Genomic DNA, 20,401 nt, shown 5'->3' with positions numbered 1-20,401 from the left:
AGGGCAGAAGACAGGAGAGAATCTGGCCCTACCCCATTAGCCTGGTTGCATTAGCACAGTGCCTACATGCCACATCTTGACTGTGCAATACCAGTGACCACTCAGGGCTCAGCATGTACACTATGCTTTCCACCTTCAAAGCACTGTGTTCTGCACACTTCTTCCTAGAGCTCAAAGGTTAATTAGCTCAGTCCACTTACAAGCTAGAGCCTAGATGAGCTCAGTGTTACCTGGTTCTGTTAGCTAATAAACAGACAACAGGTCGTTTTTTCATGTTCTAGCCTTCACATGCTTCCTCTGAAGACAGCTTGGAGGAGAACACGTAAAGATCAGATTGCTCACTCTTTAGAGGGTTTTCTGTACAATGCAGGTTATGCCTTGTTTTTAAGGAAATAGAACTGGGGGCTTTGTATTCCTCAGACTAAAACAGCTTCTGCTCAACTTTTGCTTGAGGAAAGGTGGCAACAGCTGTTCTTGTGGGATACTCTATTGGACCAATGACTGGGTCTATTCAATTGTGCAGACTATGAACCGGGGCATTCTGAAAGGAGAAACTCACTGAGCAAAGCTTACTGGGAAAGCCCATTTACACCCAGCTGTTTCCCCATGCAGTGGAACTGTTATCTCTTGGCAGTCACAACCTGGCCTAGAAGCCATTTTCCAGCTACTCCTGGACCAAGAGGCTCATAATAAAAGTCCCATCTTAGAATGTCAGTTTTATTCCTCTTGAATTCTGTGAAAACTGCTCTGTGCTGCTGGAAGGAATTCTGTGAACACAAGCCAGTCAGACTGTTTCCATCAAGCTGGCACAATCAACACCCCACTTTAAAAGTTTAGCATTGCATGGAGCACAATCCATAGCTTTTAATTTGTTTAAAATTGTTTAAAAAGCCACCGCTCAAAAATATGCCACTTCAGCAGAGCTGCTGGAATGTTAATTTCTTTGTACGCCTGGAGAACTGCCGTCCATGCTGAGACTGAACATCAAATATTGATTAAGCTGCCTTCTCATGTCTGTGCTATTTCAGGTTCTTGTGCTGCGCCCATCACCATGGTGCACAGACTTGCCTTCTAATAACTTAGTGTGCCAGCTCTTGCCAGACTGGCTCACTCTGAGTGACAAGTAACAGCCACCCCAAAAGGTATCAAGCCTTGCAGAGAGCTGGAGCTCTGCTAATTCAATGACATGAGGTCCCCTGGATTCCAACATTGCCCATCAGCGTTTAGGGAATAAGCAGCTGGCTAGCTTCCCATGAAATGGCATTTCCTGGTGCATCCCTCTGCTTTCTCAAAGCCCCTCACACACTGAGAGTCTAAATGTGCTGATTAGATGTGGAGCTACGACAGCTCTGCACACGGTTCTTGGTCATTCCCCTGCTCTAACACCTGTTCTCTTTCCATGCACCAGTACAGCCTGACAGAATTGGAACCATGAAGAAAGGCCGACGACAACCACTGTGCAGCTGCAGGAGAATTCATGGAAGGGGTAACACAACAACGTCATGTGCCTCAAATTAGGTGTCCTTTCAACTGTTGTAACAGTGTGGAAAACAATGGCAAAGAGGGCCAAGAACAGGGATGCATGTAAAGATGTTGCTGGTTGTTTTCTCAGCTCCACTGTAGAACCACTTGCTTCCTTTGCTTGGGCAGTTTGGCTAGATCCTGCTGCAAACCCAAGATAAAACTTTCTACAAATGGGCTTTGCCATTGGGGGAATTTTGCACGTGGGATTCCCTTGCTGTGTTGTCAGTGATCTGAGCCACGTGCTCAGTGGCACAGTTCACAGCTGCCAGGAAAACCAGCAGACCTTTGCTATGGCTAAGACACTTCACAGAGCCTGAATTTTCTATCTGGGTATTCAGCAACAATGTTATTACTGTAGTGGCCTCTGGACAGGGGTGTGTACAAACTGTACACATAATGCAGCTGTACAAACACATAGTAAGAGATTGGCCCTGCCCGATGTGCTGACAATCTAAATATACAAAACTAACAAAAGGGAGTATGATTTCCACTGCCCAGATAGGGGACAGAGGCACAGAGATCCCAAAGTCAGAGGTGTGTGGCACAGGTAGGAATTGAATTGTCAAGAATTCTTCCATTGACCTAGCTCCTGCCTCTTGGAGGGATGGATTAACTACAGCAATGGAAAAAAAAAACAACCTTCCATCGCTGTAGCAAGTGTCTACAATGCTACAGGGGCAGCTGCAGTGCCATAGTTGTGCCGCTAGCCTATAGCATCTGTTGTAGACAAGCCCCATCTTCTGTCCTCAGTCCTCTCTGCTGTAGAGTACTAACTCCCGGGCTGCCTTCCCTGGAGTCCCTCTTGCAGTCCACCTCTCACTGAAGTTCCCTGCTTTTTGCCCCTATTTCTGGGCCCTGCAGCGTTCTTCTTTGCCCTTTAACTGAGCACTGTCTCCCACAGCTTTCTGCCCTGAATCTCCTTCCTAGCAGGCTCCCACTGCCTCCCCTCCCAGGGGACTCAGCAGCTTCTGGCTGACCCTGCTTCATGGCCTCCCACAGGAGCCTGCCCTGCTTCCTGTATTTTCTCACTTCCTGAGTTCTCTCTGGCCTTTTATGAGGCCCATGTGTGACCCCATTCGTCCCATGCTCTCAGGCTGGGAGGCAGCAAATCATGGGAACAAGTGGAGCTGGCCCCATTTCCCCTTTAAAGGGCCCAGGCACCCTGTGACAGTATGGGATGAAGACATCTGACAGAGGTTGGCACTGTTCCATCATCTACCTCTAATAGCTTTCAGTTTGAAAATAAGTCAAGGAGAACATTAAAATGAAGTGTAATAGGATCTCCACTGTAGCAGCTCATTAGTAATATTAAGGCAATTGATGGTTTGGGGTTTTTTTTGGTCTTGAAAAGATTCAGCTACCATTCCAGACAACTGTGATCAAATGGACGGAGACCTGGGAACAGAGCCTCAGCTGGTGTAAATTTGTTAGAGCACCATCATGACAGAGGAATCCATTGAGAGAACCCTGAGGACAACTTGCAGCCGCTAAGGATCTAGCCCTTGGCCTCTTTTCTTGACATTGCCATTGTTAGACTGTGGCTCGTATTACTTGACTATAGGAACAGGCAGGTCATTAAGCATCTACATTCTGTTGATGGGAGGAGCAGAATTGGTCTTTAGAAATGTGGCTAACAGTGTTTTGTTTACAAACAATGTGTGAACTGATATATCGATTGTGTAAGCAGTGGGGTAGCCCTGTTGGTCCCAGGATATTAGTGAGACAAGGTGGGTGAGGTAGCAAAGGGCTACGAGGTCTACACCGACGCTCTGATCGTTGGGGCCTTGGGCGCCTGGGACCCCCTTAATGAACGCGTGCTGCGGACCTGTGGGGTGGGCCGTCACTACGCGCGGCTCATGAGATGCCTAATGGTCTCGGACGCTATTCGGTGGTCCAGAGACATTTACACAGAGCACGTCACCGGCCACCGTCAATACCAAGAGTGAGCCGGCGTGACTTCGTGCACCCACAAGGGGGAAGAGACCTGTAAACTTCCCCTGTTGGACTTTATCCCCTGAGCCCTGAACCAACCAAACTGAACTCTGCCCTGTGAGGGTCATCCTATCATCATTACCCAGTCCGCTCATTTATTCATGCCCACGACTATCCATAACCTGTTTGTATGAGTGATGTACCCTCACTGCTTGCTGGCTGTACCTTGAACTCACCCACCGTATACCCCGCATTGGGGACATGACAGACTGTGTATATGTATATGCCGTCCAATACCAAAACGCTAACATCCCCCTACAACCTGTATGTTACCCCCAATGACACAATAACAGACGCTTCAAACACTTTGTATAGTTTATTTTTAAATATTCTCTAATAATCTTTTATTGGACCAACTTCTATTGGTAAGACAGACAAGCTTCCAAGCTGCCTCAGACCTGTTGATCAGGTCTAGGGAAGGAATTTTAGCTGGGACACTGAGCACCTTTCCTACACCTGAAGAACAGGTCTGTGGAAGCTCAAAAGCTTGTTTCTCACCTACAGAAGTTGGTCCAATAAGATATTACCTCATCCACCTTCTCTTTCATTTGATTACTTATAATTATAGACTGACTGATTGATTAGAAATACCACTTACACTCTAGCTTTGCAGGGACTGGCCTTGTGACCAGATCCTGAAGTTTTAGTTATTACATGGGCTCTGCTGGGCATGAGAGAGGCAATTATGCTTAGGAAACGGGTTCTGCCCTTGTAATATTTTTGTTAGCCCCGTTAACAAAAGCACAAACACTCCCATCCAGCACAGTAGACAAAGATAATATAAAATGGTCAAAACATCCAGCATCTGAGCATCCGTATACTTGCCCACCACTTGCAGAAAAGCCTGAAGTGTTGGTTATTATCCTGATCATCCTCACCACCATCGTCATCAGTCTGGTCATCGTCCTGGCATCTCCCACGTCACGCAGGCTGGGTTACAGTTTCTGTAATGTTATGCGGACTCCCACTATGCCTAATGCATATTCAGTAGGGACTTCTGTCCCTTTCCCATATTTTGTATTTCCTCTCCTCACAATGTTGGTGCCCTTTTCCTGTAGGTGACGAGGCCTTTTACCTCCACACGTATACATCAGTTACCCTGGCATCTGGTCATCAAATGTCTGCTGATTTCTCCCCCCAACTTAAAGTATCTAAAGATGGTCTAAGCTGGCATCATGTCCCTGTTGGTTAGAGCATTGCGACTAAACTGCTGGTGCTCTATGATTACTCCTGGTGAGCTGCTTATGCTAAGGCTTCTTGGGCTTTATGACTCAATTAAATACGCTTATTGCCTTGCCAGCCTTGACCCTTATAGGCTCATTGTGTTACTCCCTGATGCCTTGCCTAGCAAGCACCTATATCCATAGGCCACAAATGGAATGTAAATATGAATCACTGCTGTCCTCTAGTGGTGAGGGTTTGTCTTCTAAACCCGTGTTTAAACTATACAAAGGCCTGTCACTGGTGCTGCCTTGGTTTTGAAAGAGGCTCGGTAGACAGGGAGGCTGAATACTTAGATGGCTGAATTTTAGGTCAAGCCAACTCCGAAGAAGGTTTAATGGGGCTATGATCTTGCCTTGGCATACGAACTGCATTTCAAAAGCTGCCTTTTTCTAAATGTTACCAAACTGATCCGGGGAAAACCCCTGCTTTCCCCACAGTGTTTTTCTTAATGTTTTATTGAAATAGCGGCAGGTCAACAGGCTCTGCGCTCACTAATTCAGCATGCTTTGCAATGGGTGCTATGACCCCCAGCGATCGCCTCAAAGCAGCAGAATGGTTCAGTTTAGGTGCAACACGAATTAGTATTGTTGCTTTGGGCAGGGGCTTTTTGTTTTGTTTATGCAGCGCCTGGTGCAGTGGGGTCCTGGGCCATGCCATGCCTGAGGCTCCTAGGTGCCACTATCTCCTGGCTGGCTTAAAAGGCCATGTCGCCAGCTACCTTCTCCTGTGGATGGGCTCAGTAAAAAGGAACATGGCCACAAACCAGTGCAGAAAATAGGGAGAGCCCCCCATAACCTTGTTATAGGAAAAGCTGCAGATGACTTTTCTCCTGGATGCTCAAGTTCTTTTCAGAAATGATTTGGGCCTTTGTCGAAGTTTAGATCAGTGAATGTGCCTTGTATCAATGGCACTTAAGCCAGTTCTTTACCAACTTAAGTTAAATTCATATAAGGGACTCTTAAATCAGTTTGTGTCCACCCAATGGGGCTGCATTGTGTGGGTGGTTTTTGTTTTAAATGAAAGCAGTTTGGGGTTAGACTGATGCAACTTGTGTGTCGATAGGCCTTAGCGGCTGGGTCACTAAGAGGGCCAAATGCAAATTCTGGAACAATAAGTCGCTTTGGAACAGAGAGCAATAATGCAAGTTTCCTCACCCAGTGACCTCTAGGCTCTAGAACAGGGGCTGTCAATAGGCAGATGATGGGCCAAATCTGGACCGCCAGATGCTTTTGAATGGACCCCAACATCTTTTTATTTGTATTAAATTATTTTATTAAATGAATTATTTTTATTTATTTACTCTTGAGTCTGGACCTTGACGAAAAATGATAACCTACCCTCTAGAGCAGGGGTAGGCACACTGCTAATTCAGTCATGGTCTACTGCTGGAGAGGGTGTGTATCAGCCCACTAAGAACTGTCTGGAGCTCACCAGCTCATGTCACATTCAATATCAAACCACTGTGAGATGAGGAGTCTAAAAGGTTTTGAACCTGTGACTTCAAGACAAAAGGCTTTATTTCTAAGCCCTCACCTGAGCCACCTCAGTTTTTCTACAGCTTTTCCCAACAACACTTAGTCTAAACTTGATGTACACTTCCAGGACTTAACTAATACAACAAGACTGGATTTCAAGACATTTTAAAGTAAACAAGGAAGGAAGGGAGAATTGTAGAATACACGATGCTGACCGCCCACCCCTACCAACCCCAGGTAAAACTAGACCTAACTTTTGAGCTCAGAGCTAGCAGGGTCATACACCATAGCAGCCCCAATCCAATACACCACATACTGCACATCTGCATGGGGGAGATAGGCAGCATGTGGGGTGAGGGCCACCATGCACATCTGGAATGTATTGACAGAACAATCCGGCCTGGCAGAGAGGTGGACTATTTGGTCTTTTCTATCTCTGATTTCTACCAGCATGGCACAAACTGCAGCTACGCTACACTACTTCAGTTGTATTTAGCACTCAAACACTAGCAGAGTGAACCCTACAGAAACAGCAATAAATCAAAATAAATCATGAATAGTATGAAGCAGAATTACATCACACATTACACGTCCTGTAGTATTGGAATAAGACACATTACTGCAGTTTTCTGGTTATAACTTTTATTTCAAAATAAATAAATGTCCTATTCAGTTTACAACTCCATGAAGTTTATATTGCTCAGGCAAATATGTCTGTTTGGATTCTGTACACCCCTTATAAATAACACACATTTACTAAAAAATTAATTGCAATAAGAACCATTTCTCAAAGGCAGGAATCTGATAAAAAGTAAAACAGAGACCCCAGTTACAATCATAAGGCAATTTTCAAAAGATATCTGTGCCCAGATTCTCAGAATTGTGGGTTTAATTTGCACATAAGTAGTCCATGATTATGCATGCAAATAAAGTAATTTAAAACATCTATACAGTGTTAACAAGTGCTGGACTATCAGCTTCCTTCACCATTCCTGCATTTCTCCACTATCAATTTGAGCAGAAATTGAAATGTATGTTTTCATACATGTCATTTGAGTAAAAAGCCTGAATAATTTGCTGGGAATACAATTGTCACAGCTGGGTTTTAAACTGTGTTTTAGATATGGAATGTATTTACTGTGACATTCATTGAAATTCAGGATTTGGAGAAAATGACCATCAATATAACTTTTGTTTGGATGCAACACCGATTACTTAAAGCTGTACTAAAAAGTGCTGGAGAAACTTGTTTGCACAGCCTAGATTCCATTTGTCCTTCAAAGTATATACAACATTGGAGGTGTTCATATTTCACTGCAAAGTCGGGGGGGGGGGGGTGGGTGAAACGAGGGGGAGAGGGAGGGAGGAAAGTTGACAGAAAAACCTGTGAAATTTTATAGTGTTGCTCAACAGCTGAAAGGTCAATTTTTACATGTTTTACATGTTGCATTATTGTTGCAATAATACGATCAAAAGCAAAACTTCTGGATCATGCAATAAAATTACATGAGGGGAAGGGGTAGCTATTTCCCATTCCGTTAGTGTCAGAGTTTAAATACAATAATTATGGTGTGAACCTTGCGCCATCCCAACTCCTCTGGATCTCTCAAGAGCATTATAGAGCCAAATAATTTAAAACTGTGTATTTAGATTTGTGTAGCTCCTCAACCAGATGAGCATGGCTTTAGACACGAGTTCCCATTTATTCTAAAGGGCTTCAAAACTTCCTGTCAGGGTAGATAAGCACTGGAATAAATTACCTAGGGAGGTTGTGGAATCTCTGTCACACAAGATTTCTAAGAGCAGGTTAGACAACACCTGTCAGGGTGGTCTTGTCAGGGATAACTGGTCCTGCCTTGAGTACAGGGGACTGGACTAGAAGACCTCTTGAGGTCCCTTCTAGTCCTATGATTCTATGCGTTCTCCAACAGAAGAATGTCTCTCTCAATTTCCATTAAACTAGAAAGTAAATTCTTAAATGTGAGAAGCTACTCAATTCAAAGCCAGGGCTGTACAGTTATAGCCTCATTCATGTGGTTACACACTGCAGCATGAACCCTGATACAGCAGTGCTATTCCACATATACTATCTTAAATCACTGCAGCCTTTCAAGATCCATTTTTTAAAAAAAAACACTCTGGATACATTTTGTGGGCTATTTAATACCCAGGTGTGCACAAGTGCATGAAAACATGGTGTAGTGGAACCCCTAAAATTTGTACAGGACCTCTCTAGAAACAGTTTCAAATGATACATAACAGAATGGAACCAAATGCCACCTTGCATTTATTGGTAATACATTACACAATGGGTGAAGAGAGTGTAGGATCATGCTTCAGTTTTGAGCCTCTCTTGGTGAGCATATAACTGGACATTTTTCATATACACTAGCTGCTGAGCACAGATAAAACAGGCAGCCTGTGATTCCAACCCCGTAAAAGTTATTTATCTGTAGGTTTCATTCAGCTCAATCTAGTATATTGCTTTACCAAGCACTACAGAGGCTAGGGTTGGGAGGGACTGCAAAAGTATTTGTATGACCAGGTTTCCTTCTGTGCTTATGCTTTACAGAAAAGCCCTGACTACGAAATCTCAGAGTAGTGCAAATAACCTTCCTTTGCCATCTCCCTCCCCTCTCCCATTTGAGTTTCAAGACTAACCGTTTCCTCACTTTCCTCAGTTGTCCACCCTGTCCATCAGTGATCTCTGCGAGCTTAACTTCTACTAAAAACTGTTAAACAGAAGCAACAAGGGCAGCCTCACCTCCAAGAAAGCTTACTAGCAGTGCGCTTTGCTCACCTTCAAAGAAACTCTACAGCTAAAATAGTGCAACTCATGCTAGCCATTTCCTTTAGCAATTCAAGTGGAAGCTCTGAGCAATGGGAAATGCTCAACACTGAAATATAGCCAAGCCAGAATGTTCATCCTACCTCTTTAAATAAAATGCATGGCAGTGATACAAAGTAAACTGATGTTCATTCGAGTTGGAACTCTGACAATCCGTTCATCTCCAAGGTAATGGAGACATCAGATCTACCCAGAAATTTTATATTATTTTACAGGCTTTTGCATTGATATTTCCCAATATTGCACAGCCACCCTAGTCCCTTCCAACTATAATTCAAGATGTTGCTATTGATCTTCCTAGCCCGATTGGTCCTGTCTAACTCAGACACTGACCTACTATGATGACAGGAGCTGTAGAATTGCTGGGAGAGATTATAAAAGTTGATAACCTTCTGCTGGTCTCTTGCTAATGCTGCCTGGATCAGAATGTCTAGGCCCAGTGGACAGCTGTTTTGCTCTGGAATCTGCTTTCTACAGTGGTCAAATTCAATGGAGTTATGCCACTGTAATTGACAGGAAACTCTGGCCATAGGTTGACATGGGATTTTGCAGGCGGGTGGACAGGGGATAATACTGTCAACAGTTTAGGATTTTTCGTAAAAGCGGTACGGTTTTGTGTCTTCAGTATGGTGAAGAGGGGGCTTTTTACAGCAGTGGCAGTCTCAATGTCTTCATGTTGCTAGAACAAAATTTCTGGTGGTACATGGAAGAGAAGCAAATCCTAGCTTTTGGCTCAAACTTTTTTGCTGGCGCTACAGAATCCTTTATCTATGGACCATGAAACAGGCTGTTCAGAGACACACGCCCAATTGTAAAGAAGAGCTGTTAGCTGGGAATTGTTAGCCTGCTTGTGTCAACTTCGCAAGAATGATACTCCCTACATTCAGACACCTGCCCTCATGTACCACCCTTTTAGCAAACACGTTTATAACCCTGACATTATTCCAAGACCCATTGCTCATATTTGTGATAGGAGGACTCTCACTAAATTGGACTGAGCACTAGAAGTAGTCAGGAGTAAGGTCAGCAAGTGGCACAAGAACTGACTGGACAAACTCACACGTGGATGCTTGGAGAAAGCGAGCAAACACTGGATTTGAGGCCGATCTTAACAGTGCTCTCAAAAGGCGAGAGGACGGTCTCTTAATCATTGTACCTTGACAGTCTCCATTTAAACATGATTTCTGCTCCCTTTTCAAATGAAAGCTACTCAAAGTTGAGATCCCAGCCGAAGGATGGGGTTGCAGTTGTGGTATCAGACTGGGAATTGGATTCAATTCACTACTCTGCCACAGCCATTGCGTGGCACCCTGTGCAAGCCACTGATCTCTCTCTAATTCGGTTCCCCTCTGTGAAAAGGGAGTAATAATATAGGCCTTCCTCACACAAGTGTTGTAAAGATAAATCCATTCATGTCTGAGCTGCCCACAGTAGAGTGATCAATGCCACAGAAAAGCCAACACATTTATAAATGAACCTACAAATCAGTCATCACCATAAAGTGTCAGAACTGAATGGTTCTTCCCTGTCTTGTATTCAGGGAAAAACCCAGTTGTTGCAAGTAGCAAGACTAAAATGTGATGTTCAGAATGGTTCACACAAAGCCTGCCTCACTGTCTCTGAAGCTCTCAAATATTACCTGAAGTGGCACCTCAATTCTATAGTCCTGCAAATGTACAAAGAGCTGGGCAGGGGCAGGTCATGGCTCACAAACAGGTCTCTGAAACGATTACAATCCTAAAGGCACAAATTAAGAAAAAACAGAATAAGCTAATGAAACTGAGGCACACAAAGGCTAACTGGCTTGCCTGAGAGTCACACAGTGATTCTGCAGCAAAGCTAGACTAGAACCCAGGAGTCCCGACTCCCCAGTGATGTGCTTTAACCACAAACCCATCCTTTCCTCTCATGTGCAAGTCTTTGATAGATCCATTAAATAGGATCTCGTTGTTAAAGCTTTTGCACAGATGCTTTTTACATTTAAATAAAGTAAATATGCCTTGAAATTAGGAGTTTCAGGCTGCTTTTGTTAATTTAGAAAATATCAGTTCATTGCATCCATTTAATGTGTCTTAAATTATTTGCAGCAAACGTTTCCTCACTTAGATCTAACTGTATTTTCAAAAATTACCAGCAGAGGGCAGGAAATGACCAATTTATCATGATGAAATCTAACTTCCGCAGAAGACTGATATATTGGCATAGAATTTCATTCATTTGATAGATTGCCTCGTCTTTCAGTGAAGTAACTAGCTAACCGAGAACAGTGGCTCTGATCTCTGGCTGTTTTATGTTGCAGCACCATTACAAAGTGGCTCTAAACCCATCCTAAGAGCCACAGGGCAATCAGGGGACTTTCCAGTGGTGCAAGAGGCAACATAGCACCTCACGTGCCACCCCTTCTCTCCACAGCTAACCTGTGAAATGTCTACAGAACAAGAGGTATGGCCAAGGCTTCCCTGCACCTTGGCAGTCCCTGGGTGCCATAACAGTCCCTTGGAGCTCTTGGCAGCTAGCGTATCTTAAAGCTGCCTTCAGGGTGCTCTAAGTTATGTCTGGCACAAAGGGAGCACAGAGTGACTTAAAACTATCTTTGCAGCTCTCCTGCTCCATCTGGGGGTGCGCAGTGCACTACGCAGCCGTAGCCAAGAATTGGTACCACTGTGTTCTACACCACACAATTCTTAGGAACAGGTAAATCAGGACAACAGCTGCTATTTGTTACTAGAAAGCTGAAATGATTGACATCTCAATGATACAAAAATATCTCCAAGAACTGACAATTAACCTCAATTATTTATTTACCATAGTGCATCAAAACAACAGGAACTGCTGTCTAACACGCAACCCATTGTTTGAACGGGGAAAGCTGGGTCTCACCAATCTTTTTTTTAAAACACAATTTCTACCATTCTCCTGTAAGCCAAGAGCATATGCATCTGGCAAAGCGATCCTCATATACTCAGCAACCTCAAAAGGTTCCTAGCCCCTACAGCTTAAACTATTCTTTGTGAGCAAGTGTGACATCCCATAAAAAAACCTCATACAAACGGGCGCTTACTCTGGATGGGCACCTGAGGAAATAGCTGTATTAGAAAGTGGAATTTACATTTTTCTCCCTCTCTCTCACACACACCTACCTTATAGTACTGCAGCTAGGGTTTTCACATCCTAAACAATGTTTTCAAGCATATACCCCTAACTCTGGACTAGTTAGAAAGATCTAATGTTAGAGTTTCCTTCAGTCTCGTTAGTATGATTCTTTACAGATCTGTTCTCCTCCCAAACAACAAGCAAGATGTGATTCTTCAGTACTCAACACTGGAAACAATCTGACTTCATTCCTCTTCATGCTCACATTACACAGCATGTTCCAGTTCTATAAAGCATGAAGCCAAATTCTGTTCACGTACAAGGGTAGGAAATAAAGTGCATTTCATGGTTGATTAGCAGAGAGAAGTTACTTGATTTGTTACCCCGCAAAAAGTGTTCTTTCCTAGTGAGATTAATTAGTTTAAGTGAAAATGCAGAAGCGAGTCTGAAATTAAAGTGAGGAGGGCTGGACTATACGATCAACCTTTTAATGGCAGCATCATGCAAATCACCCATTGTGCTCTCACGAATGAGGGAGACATTCTCTAACAGTTCTGCTTCTGCACAGGATATAGCTTCAGCAGACCCACATATTCAGTAATGCTCTGCTTCAAAGCTAAATGAATCAGATATCAATGCCTAACGTTAGCATGTCTAATTTACAGCTGTTGGAAAGCTGCCAGCATCAAGTGCTGCCACTAGACTTGTTTCAAAGTAGGTATGTAGAAAAGGGAACCAAAACTTTACTCCACTTCCCTACTTGCCTTAATCTGTATTGATTTAGGGGGTGCAGATACCACTAACGGTGGCTCGAAAGTACAGAATGCTCACCAGAGAGATTAGCCAGAAACTGCTGCACTTTTTTTTCTTAAACACCAGGACTAGCTTCCGAACACACACACATGAAAAACTAGTAAGTCAATGCATATTTAGGATTTTGAGCAGTTATGCTTTTTGAATACATTCCTGAAGTGTCCTTTATTTGTCCAGAAACAATACAACAGATCCATGATTGAAAACGCTCAGTAAAGTGGTGTTTTTTTGTTTTTTTTACAAACATGTGCAAATGACCAACTAGGCAATAAAAATTTGTATTTACTGTAGCTGAAACACAGTAAGTGTGCACCATGAAAACCTATATGGAAAAGCCTGCTACTGGTGCCTGTAGAATTTAAAAACCTCCCTACATGCCTCATGAACCCTCAGGCGTGTTAGGGACATTTCAGGAATTTAGGCAAAGCAAAAATGGCTGCTTCCTGAGATTCAAAGCCTGTAGTGCCAGCTAGGAGCAACCTTTTTTATTATAATTTTTGTTAAAAAAGTGTAACCATTTATAAGTTTCAGGAGTGTATGTGTGGAGGGAGGAGGATGGGGGGGATAAGTAAAAAAAAAAAATCTATGGATTTCAAATCCAGTTCTATGCTGCTTTCTCCTTAAAACACACTTTAGGCAATGGCAAGTACTGTGGATTAAGTCATTTCAACATTAAAAAACCAACAACAATGGCAGACACACTGAGTATTTAAAAGGTTCTGGTGCTTTTGTCCATGCACAGTATCTGCTTCTTGTCTGGGGGCTCACTATGCATTCTGGATCCATAATATGCAAATTACAGTTTTGTTCCAGACAAAGATTCAATTATTCTTACTGGCACAAATTCACAGTATAAACCATCATGACTCCCCAAGACATGAATGAGTATTAAAGTATACAATAAAGTGCAACTCATTCTGTTTTGTGGAGTTGTATTACGGAACCTGTACTGTAACATGCATTTACAGCTTAGATCAGAGTGGAAGACACTCTTCTTCAAGGTTATTTCAATGCAGTTTTGCATGGGCTGAGTGAAACTTACAAGAGCTGTGATATTCAGAATTAAAAGGTACAGCTCTAACCTCAGCCCACATACTGCTTTTGTGTTATTGTAAGGGGGTCCTGCAGCAACTGGTCTTATGAAGTACAGTGTAGCTGGTTCTGTGAAACCTAAGTACAACAGCACATGGTGGGACCTGCATTGGGACGTCTTCATTCTTAATACCCTGGTCTTTTGTACAGTCAGAATCTTTTGTTACTTAAATCTAGTTTTTGGTGCTCTATGATAAACCTGTTACAGTTCTCCTTCTCTAGCCTGCTATAGCAGCTCTTGTTCATCATCTTCAGACCCTGAGGGTCCTTGTCGTACCTCTTCATACCATTTGTTGGTGAGGCTTTTCATCTGTATGCGTCCATGATGTAGGTCCTAAGGCAAAAGGAAATCAAAATTGCTGTTTAGATACAGCACCGTGTGAGTGAGAGTGACGATTTACCGTATCTTCATTAAATACCCTTCATTCCCATCGCTTCTGTCCCTAAGCGTAGACACAATTATGCTCACAGTGGAAAATAAACATCAATGTACAATCTGTCAGTGGTTATTTTCAGCAACGATTAATTCTGATGACAGATTTTTTTCCCCGTGTTCTCCAGAGGCCCACAGAGCTGAGCTGTCAGCAGTAATGTTTTCTGGGTGGCCTGGCTCCGAATCACCTTTCTTTGTATGTGCGTCAGGTTGAAGCAGGAAGCTTGTAGTCAGCTTCAGTGGCTCATCCTATCTTCCCAGGCCTTGGATGCTGCTCTGTTCTCCCAGCAGCCCATATTCTGGCTCCCTGGCACATGTGGACTCTAGCTCTGGTTTCCCAACCCATCCGCTTGGTTCTATGGAACAGTGCGGGGAGCATGCACTGGAATCTAATTAATTTTCTCTTGCAGGGAAAGGCGCCAGAGCAAGAAGCAGGTTTTACCTGGGCCCAGAGACAAAACAAAACATGCCTGGTGCAGCAAAACGGTGAATTCCGCAACAAAAAATGCTGAATTTCACAGCATGTTGGGGAAAATGCCCAGAGTCTACGGGGGCTCTGAGTGAGAAGAGTAGAGCAGTACACACCTCTCAGTCATAATTTGTAGAGAGCCTGAAGCAGAGGCATTAGATTGCTTTCAAGTCACAGTTTCTCTTCACAAGGAGAAGGAGTAGAAACTTTTTAAGTGAGAGCTGCAATTCCAGTGACAAGGGGTGCATTCTACAGCAAAGACCACAGCTGCAATATACACAGGGCCCTGGGTATAACCAGTACCGCACCTGCTTGTGCCATAAGGTTTTTAAAAAGCATGCATGTGTGGGGGCAACATTTTACACTAACATTTTAGCTTTGCCAGGTCTGATGCTTCCATTTTTAGTCACAAACGTCTACTAAGCCTAGGTTTAGTAACCAAACTGTTGATATAGGGATCTTAGTCTGTAACATTAAAGAAGAGTTTAATAAAAGCTCACACTTCTGTACATTTATTACAGACTTTGGAAGCCATGAAAAGTGTTAACTTAAATCAAATTAGCATTTTACAAGACAGTCAACTCTCTATAAAAAAGTAAGATTGGTCACCTCACTATGCCTAGCTCGAAAGTTGCAAGCCTTTATCACAAACCCTTGGTTGCCTTTGAATGGAATCCCACAAAATGCTATGCCAACACTCACCATAGAACAACAAAACAAGCAGAACCCACCTCCTGTGTGAGCCGCCTTGTGAAGAATGGATTCAAATACCTGGCATCAAGCCACATAAAGCCTTTGAGATCCTGGCGCTTTATGTAGTGGGCTTCATACTCTTCTTCTGTGAGTTCTGATAAATGTTCAGATTCAATGGTATTACCCTACAAAGATCAGACATATTGGAATAACCTTATAAATTGGCCACTGCACCTTTTGCTTTTGTTTTGAACTTGTTATTTTAAACAACTTTCACCTGCCTCTCATTATTGAGGTGCCAGTGGCCTCCCTCAGCGACATGGGACTCACAATGTACCAGCTATTATCGATTTGTCTATGACTTAGTCCATCCTGAACCTTGCCTGTGTTTCCATGGGGGTTACTTTATTTTGTGCTGATCTATTTGTAATTAGATTGGGTTATAGTCATTACTTTAGATCCCTAAATTTTCAAGAGTTACTCACGTAAATGTTGGTCTAGTAATGCTTTTACAATATTTTAAAATGACAAGGTTTTATCCCTTAGTGTATTTTCATAAGAATGGCCACACTGGGTCAGACCAATGGTCCCCCTCTAGCTCAGTATCCTGTCTTCTGACAGTGGCAAGTGCTAGACACTTCACAGGGAATGACCAGAACAGGGCAACAGTCGAGTGATTCATCCCCTGTTGTCCAGTCCCAGCTTCTGGCAGTCAGAGGTTTAGGGACACAGAGTATGGGGCTGCATCCCTTGCCATCTTGGCTAATAGCCATTGATTGACCAATCCTCCATGAACTTATCTAATTCTTTTTTTAACTCAATTATATTTTGGCCTTCACAACATAACTTGGTAACAAGTTCCACAGGTTGACTGTGCATTATGTGAAGTTCATCCTTAAGTTTTTTTGTTTTTAAAATGGCTGCCTATTAATGTAATTGGGTGATCCCTGGCTCTGTGTTATGTGAAGAGGTAAATAATACTTCCTTATTCACTTTCTCCACACCACTCATGATCTTACAGACCTCTATTGTATCTCCCTTTAGTCGTCTCTTTTCCAAGTTAAACAGTCCCAGATTTTTTAATCTCTCCTCAGATAGAAGCAGTTTCATATTACTAAGCATTTTTGCTGCCCCTCTGTGTACCTTTTCCAATTCTAGTATATCTTTTTTGAGATGGCTGACCAGAACTGCATATAGTATTCAAGGTGTGGACATACCATGGATTTATAGAGTGACATTATGATATTTTCTATCTTATTTATCCCTATAATAGTGACCTAAAGAGCTCTGTGTGGCTCGAAAGCTTTTCTCTCTCACCCACAGAAGTTGGTCCAATAAAAGATATTACCTCACCCACCTTCTCTCTAATATTTTGAGACTGACATGGCTAGAATTAGTAATTTTTCGGAGACAGCTTTGGACTTAACTATCTTGACCACAGGTTGAAAACCAACGATAAAGAGAATCTCCTAAACCAGGGGTTCCCAAACTTGGTTCGCGGCTTGTTCAGGGTAAGCCCCTGGCGGGCCACGAGACACTTTGCTTACCTGAGCGTCTGCAGGTATGGCAGCTTGCAGCTCTCAGTGGCCATGGTTCGTCGTTCCCGACCAATGGGAGCTGTGGGAAGTGGCGTGGGCCGGGCCACCACTTCCCACAGCTCCCATTGGTCAGGAACGGCAAATCACGGCCACTGGGAGCTGCAAACGGCCATACCTGCAGATGCTCCAGTAAACAAAGCATCTTGCAGCCCACCAGGGGCTTACCCTGAACAAGCCGCGAACTAAGTTTGGGAACCCTTGCCCTAAACAAATCCTCCCGTAAAGGATGTCTCTGTCTGAACTGTGTGCCCCTCCGCACTGTCTTAGCCCTTCATTTAAAAACTCCTTTCTTTGCTTTCATCTCTTTTTCCAACAGAAAGTATCACTGTATATTTATTATGCATTGATCTTTTTTGAAAATTAAAGAAAAGTATCAATGATCACTCATTTAAAAAAAAAACAGAATAAAAGGAACAAACCATCTTTTCAGTCTTGCTGAGGTTAATATCCTTCTTGTTCCTTCTTCGCGCTTTAGAATCCTCAATATCAATCAGTCTGATAAGGGGCATGGTTCCTCCACCCAACAATAAAATTGTGAATAACACAATAATGATAGTTGTGGTCCCAATGAGCTGCCGCTTTTCTATTGGCTCCAAGCCCAAATGGAGGCTCAGGGCATATGGAATTGCCCCACGTAAACCTGATCAGAGAGGATTATAAACCAAGAATAAAAACTACATCAACAGCAAGATTTGCCCTCTGCATCCTTATAAATGAACATGGTGTTCAGCCTACTGGAAGTCTCTTCTTCTAAACCTATTTCATGTTTTAAGGCTATCTAGGTTCTTACGCTGTGCCCATCACCCTAGCATTTGATTGCCTATCTGAATTTCTAAACAAATCAGATCTCTACAGCTTTTGAATGCAAATCTGTCAAGCTATTAGGTCCCTAAAATCAGGCTATTTTAAAGGCAGACTTTGTACACTTTCCTGGGCTGGACGCTTTACTGCCTGGCTCACCTGCATAGGGAAAAGATAGCATTGCGGATGCATGTGGATTTGAGAAGGACACAAATGCCCATTTAGTGTTTGCTCCATAGACAGAGGCACAATATCATGCAGAGCAGCACCTACTATGATACACTACTTTGTAAACTCCAAGCTTAAGACTTACCACTAAACCACATGATGAACATCATTTTGGGGGTGATTTTATGATCACGAAAGAAGTTGAGCAGGTAAGAGAGAGGAAAAATATTCACTGCTCTGCCAAACAGAACAAGCACCTGTTAACAGCAACAAATTAGATAATGAGTTAAAGGCTATTTAATGCATTACATCCATTCCCTATAGAGCAGTATAAATTGTAACCAGTTTGTGACTAGGCAAGGGAATGTATTACTCTCCTCATAACTAGCTATACTGGCAATCCAACTCAAAGCAATTGCTCAGCATAGGTCAATGTGGAGCTTACATTTTCAAACACCGAGTCATTGGAACTAAATCTCGTTACAGAGACACTATAGGAATAATTGAAAAAGTTACCAGATGCTGTTTTACAAATGACAAGTGAATTGAAAGCCAAGAGGGCCTTCCAAAAAACCCAGGGATTCATTTGAGTGCAGGTTGAGCACCTCGGATAGCCCCTGAAAAGCAGTCCAGCTCCTTTAATCATCTGTGGAGCAGCTGAAAAATAAGCAGAAATTTCTGCTGTCTCCCCATAGGCCAGTGCCTCAGAGAAATGAGCGGAAAGCCAAACAGCTGGTTATAATTCAGTCCCTCAGCACTTCCCAGGTATCACTGTAAAAGAACATACCCAATATATGCAATAGAATTATGAGAACTGAGGATCATTTTCTTCTACAGAATGAATGTCAACAAATATAAAGGAAAATTCCGCGTAGTACGGTGGAGTTCCTGGCAATGCTGCTCATGAAAGACCACCGCAACAAACAGGCCTTGACAAGATAAATATCCTACAGCTAGAACGTGGGGGAGTTCCTAGGGCTGTGCCCTTTTTCTGCATGGCAACCAGTCATAATTACTGCCTTTGCCTCTGGGCTGTGAAGGCAGTCTCCAACAAGAATGAAAGGCCACTCTGCTTGTGAGAAGAGGTAGTTAAATGTAATAAATTGAGAGCAGCCTCTCAGCTCCCACAGATGAGACCAACACCTCAACATCTCTCATGGCAGAACAAGACACTTCTGAAGTATACACTCAAATGTGGCAGCGTCTAGTGCTACCCTCTGGGCCAGCCTCACTGTGGATTAATATTTTGTTCTTTTCTCTCTGTGAAAGGGGAGCATGTTATGAATTTGTAAACTGATAATGTGATAATAGTAACAGGCACTTTATCCTTGTGTGAGGCATAATCTAAAGTATCATTTATACCAAACCCTTCTTTTACTTTGTAATTAAAATCTTTAAAAAATCCAGGAACTTAAAATGTTACATAGGGAAGAAGAGCTCCCCTCATAATCTTTACATCCTTTGGGACTTCTGAAAAGATGCTATTTTAATAAATCTGATTGAAAGTCATTCTCAAGCAGGGATTCTTCAGGTCTTTTCAAATAATCTCATACACACAAGCTGCACTAGCTACACTAGTATTCCTTAAAATATAGTCTGAGATATCCATGCCAAAGTCGTGTGGACAATCTGAAGAAATAGTTAATTTCAATTCACTGCTGGGGATTCGGGATGCATGATGTATAATATATAAATAGCCTGAGAATATTTTATGAAAAGATAAACATAGGAAGTTTTGTAAAAACAACTTGAGCCCTATAGACCATGAAAAATACTGTAATGTTTTTTGTTTTTTACAAATACTGTAAAAGTTTTTAAAAACTTTCAGAGGAAAGTAAATACTTACTATGCACCAGATGACAAAGGACATTTCAAACTTGTGAGGAAAACTAAAAATGGACAGACCAAGAAATGCAAAAACACAGGTTTCTGAAAAAGAAAGATCAAACTTTGTTATTCAAATAAAACTATGCTGGTCAATAAAAGCTGGTATCTAAAACCTTTGCTACTCCTGTAATAGGCTATTACATACATTATATATATGCACACACACACTCCCTGCTTCTTTGACTCAGGCCAGATTCAAAATAAACATATCTACCATAATGCAGGGGCAAGATTCTGCCACCCTTACTTTCACTGAGCAGCACCTTACTCCATGAATAGTCAGATTTCAGG

At 42.6% G+C, this 20,401-nt stretch overlaps 1 protein-coding gene across 1 annotated transcript in view; it reads right to left on the bottom strand.

Moving 5' to 3' along the window:
* Positions 1-8,343: 8,343 nt before the first annotated feature.
* Positions 8,344-20,401, bottom strand: part of SLC9A8 (solute carrier family 9 member A8) — a 55,676-nt gene continuing 43,618 nt past the window's right edge. The window contains exons 13-17 of the mRNA XM_039497750.1: positions 20,070-20,152; positions 18,369-18,480; positions 17,674-17,894; positions 15,695-15,841; positions 8,344-14,395 (exon numbers count right to left, since the gene is read on the bottom strand). Of these exons, the coding sequence (XP_039353684.1) occupies positions 14,288-14,395; positions 15,695-15,841; positions 17,674-17,894; positions 18,369-18,480; positions 20,070-20,152 (671 nt within the window). The 3' untranslated portion in view covers positions 8,344-14,287. The remainder of the gene's footprint in view (positions 14,396-15,694; positions 15,842-17,673; positions 17,895-18,368; positions 18,481-20,069; positions 20,153-20,401) is intronic.

Source organism: Mauremys reevesii, linkage group 13 (genome assembly GCF_016161935.1).
Source record: "Mauremys reevesii isolate NIE-2019 linkage group 13, ASM1616193v1, whole genome shotgun sequence".
NCBI lineage: Eukaryota > Metazoa > Chordata > Testudines > Geoemydidae > Mauremys > Mauremys reevesii.
This window is presented reverse-complemented; position numbering and strand designations above follow the sequence as displayed.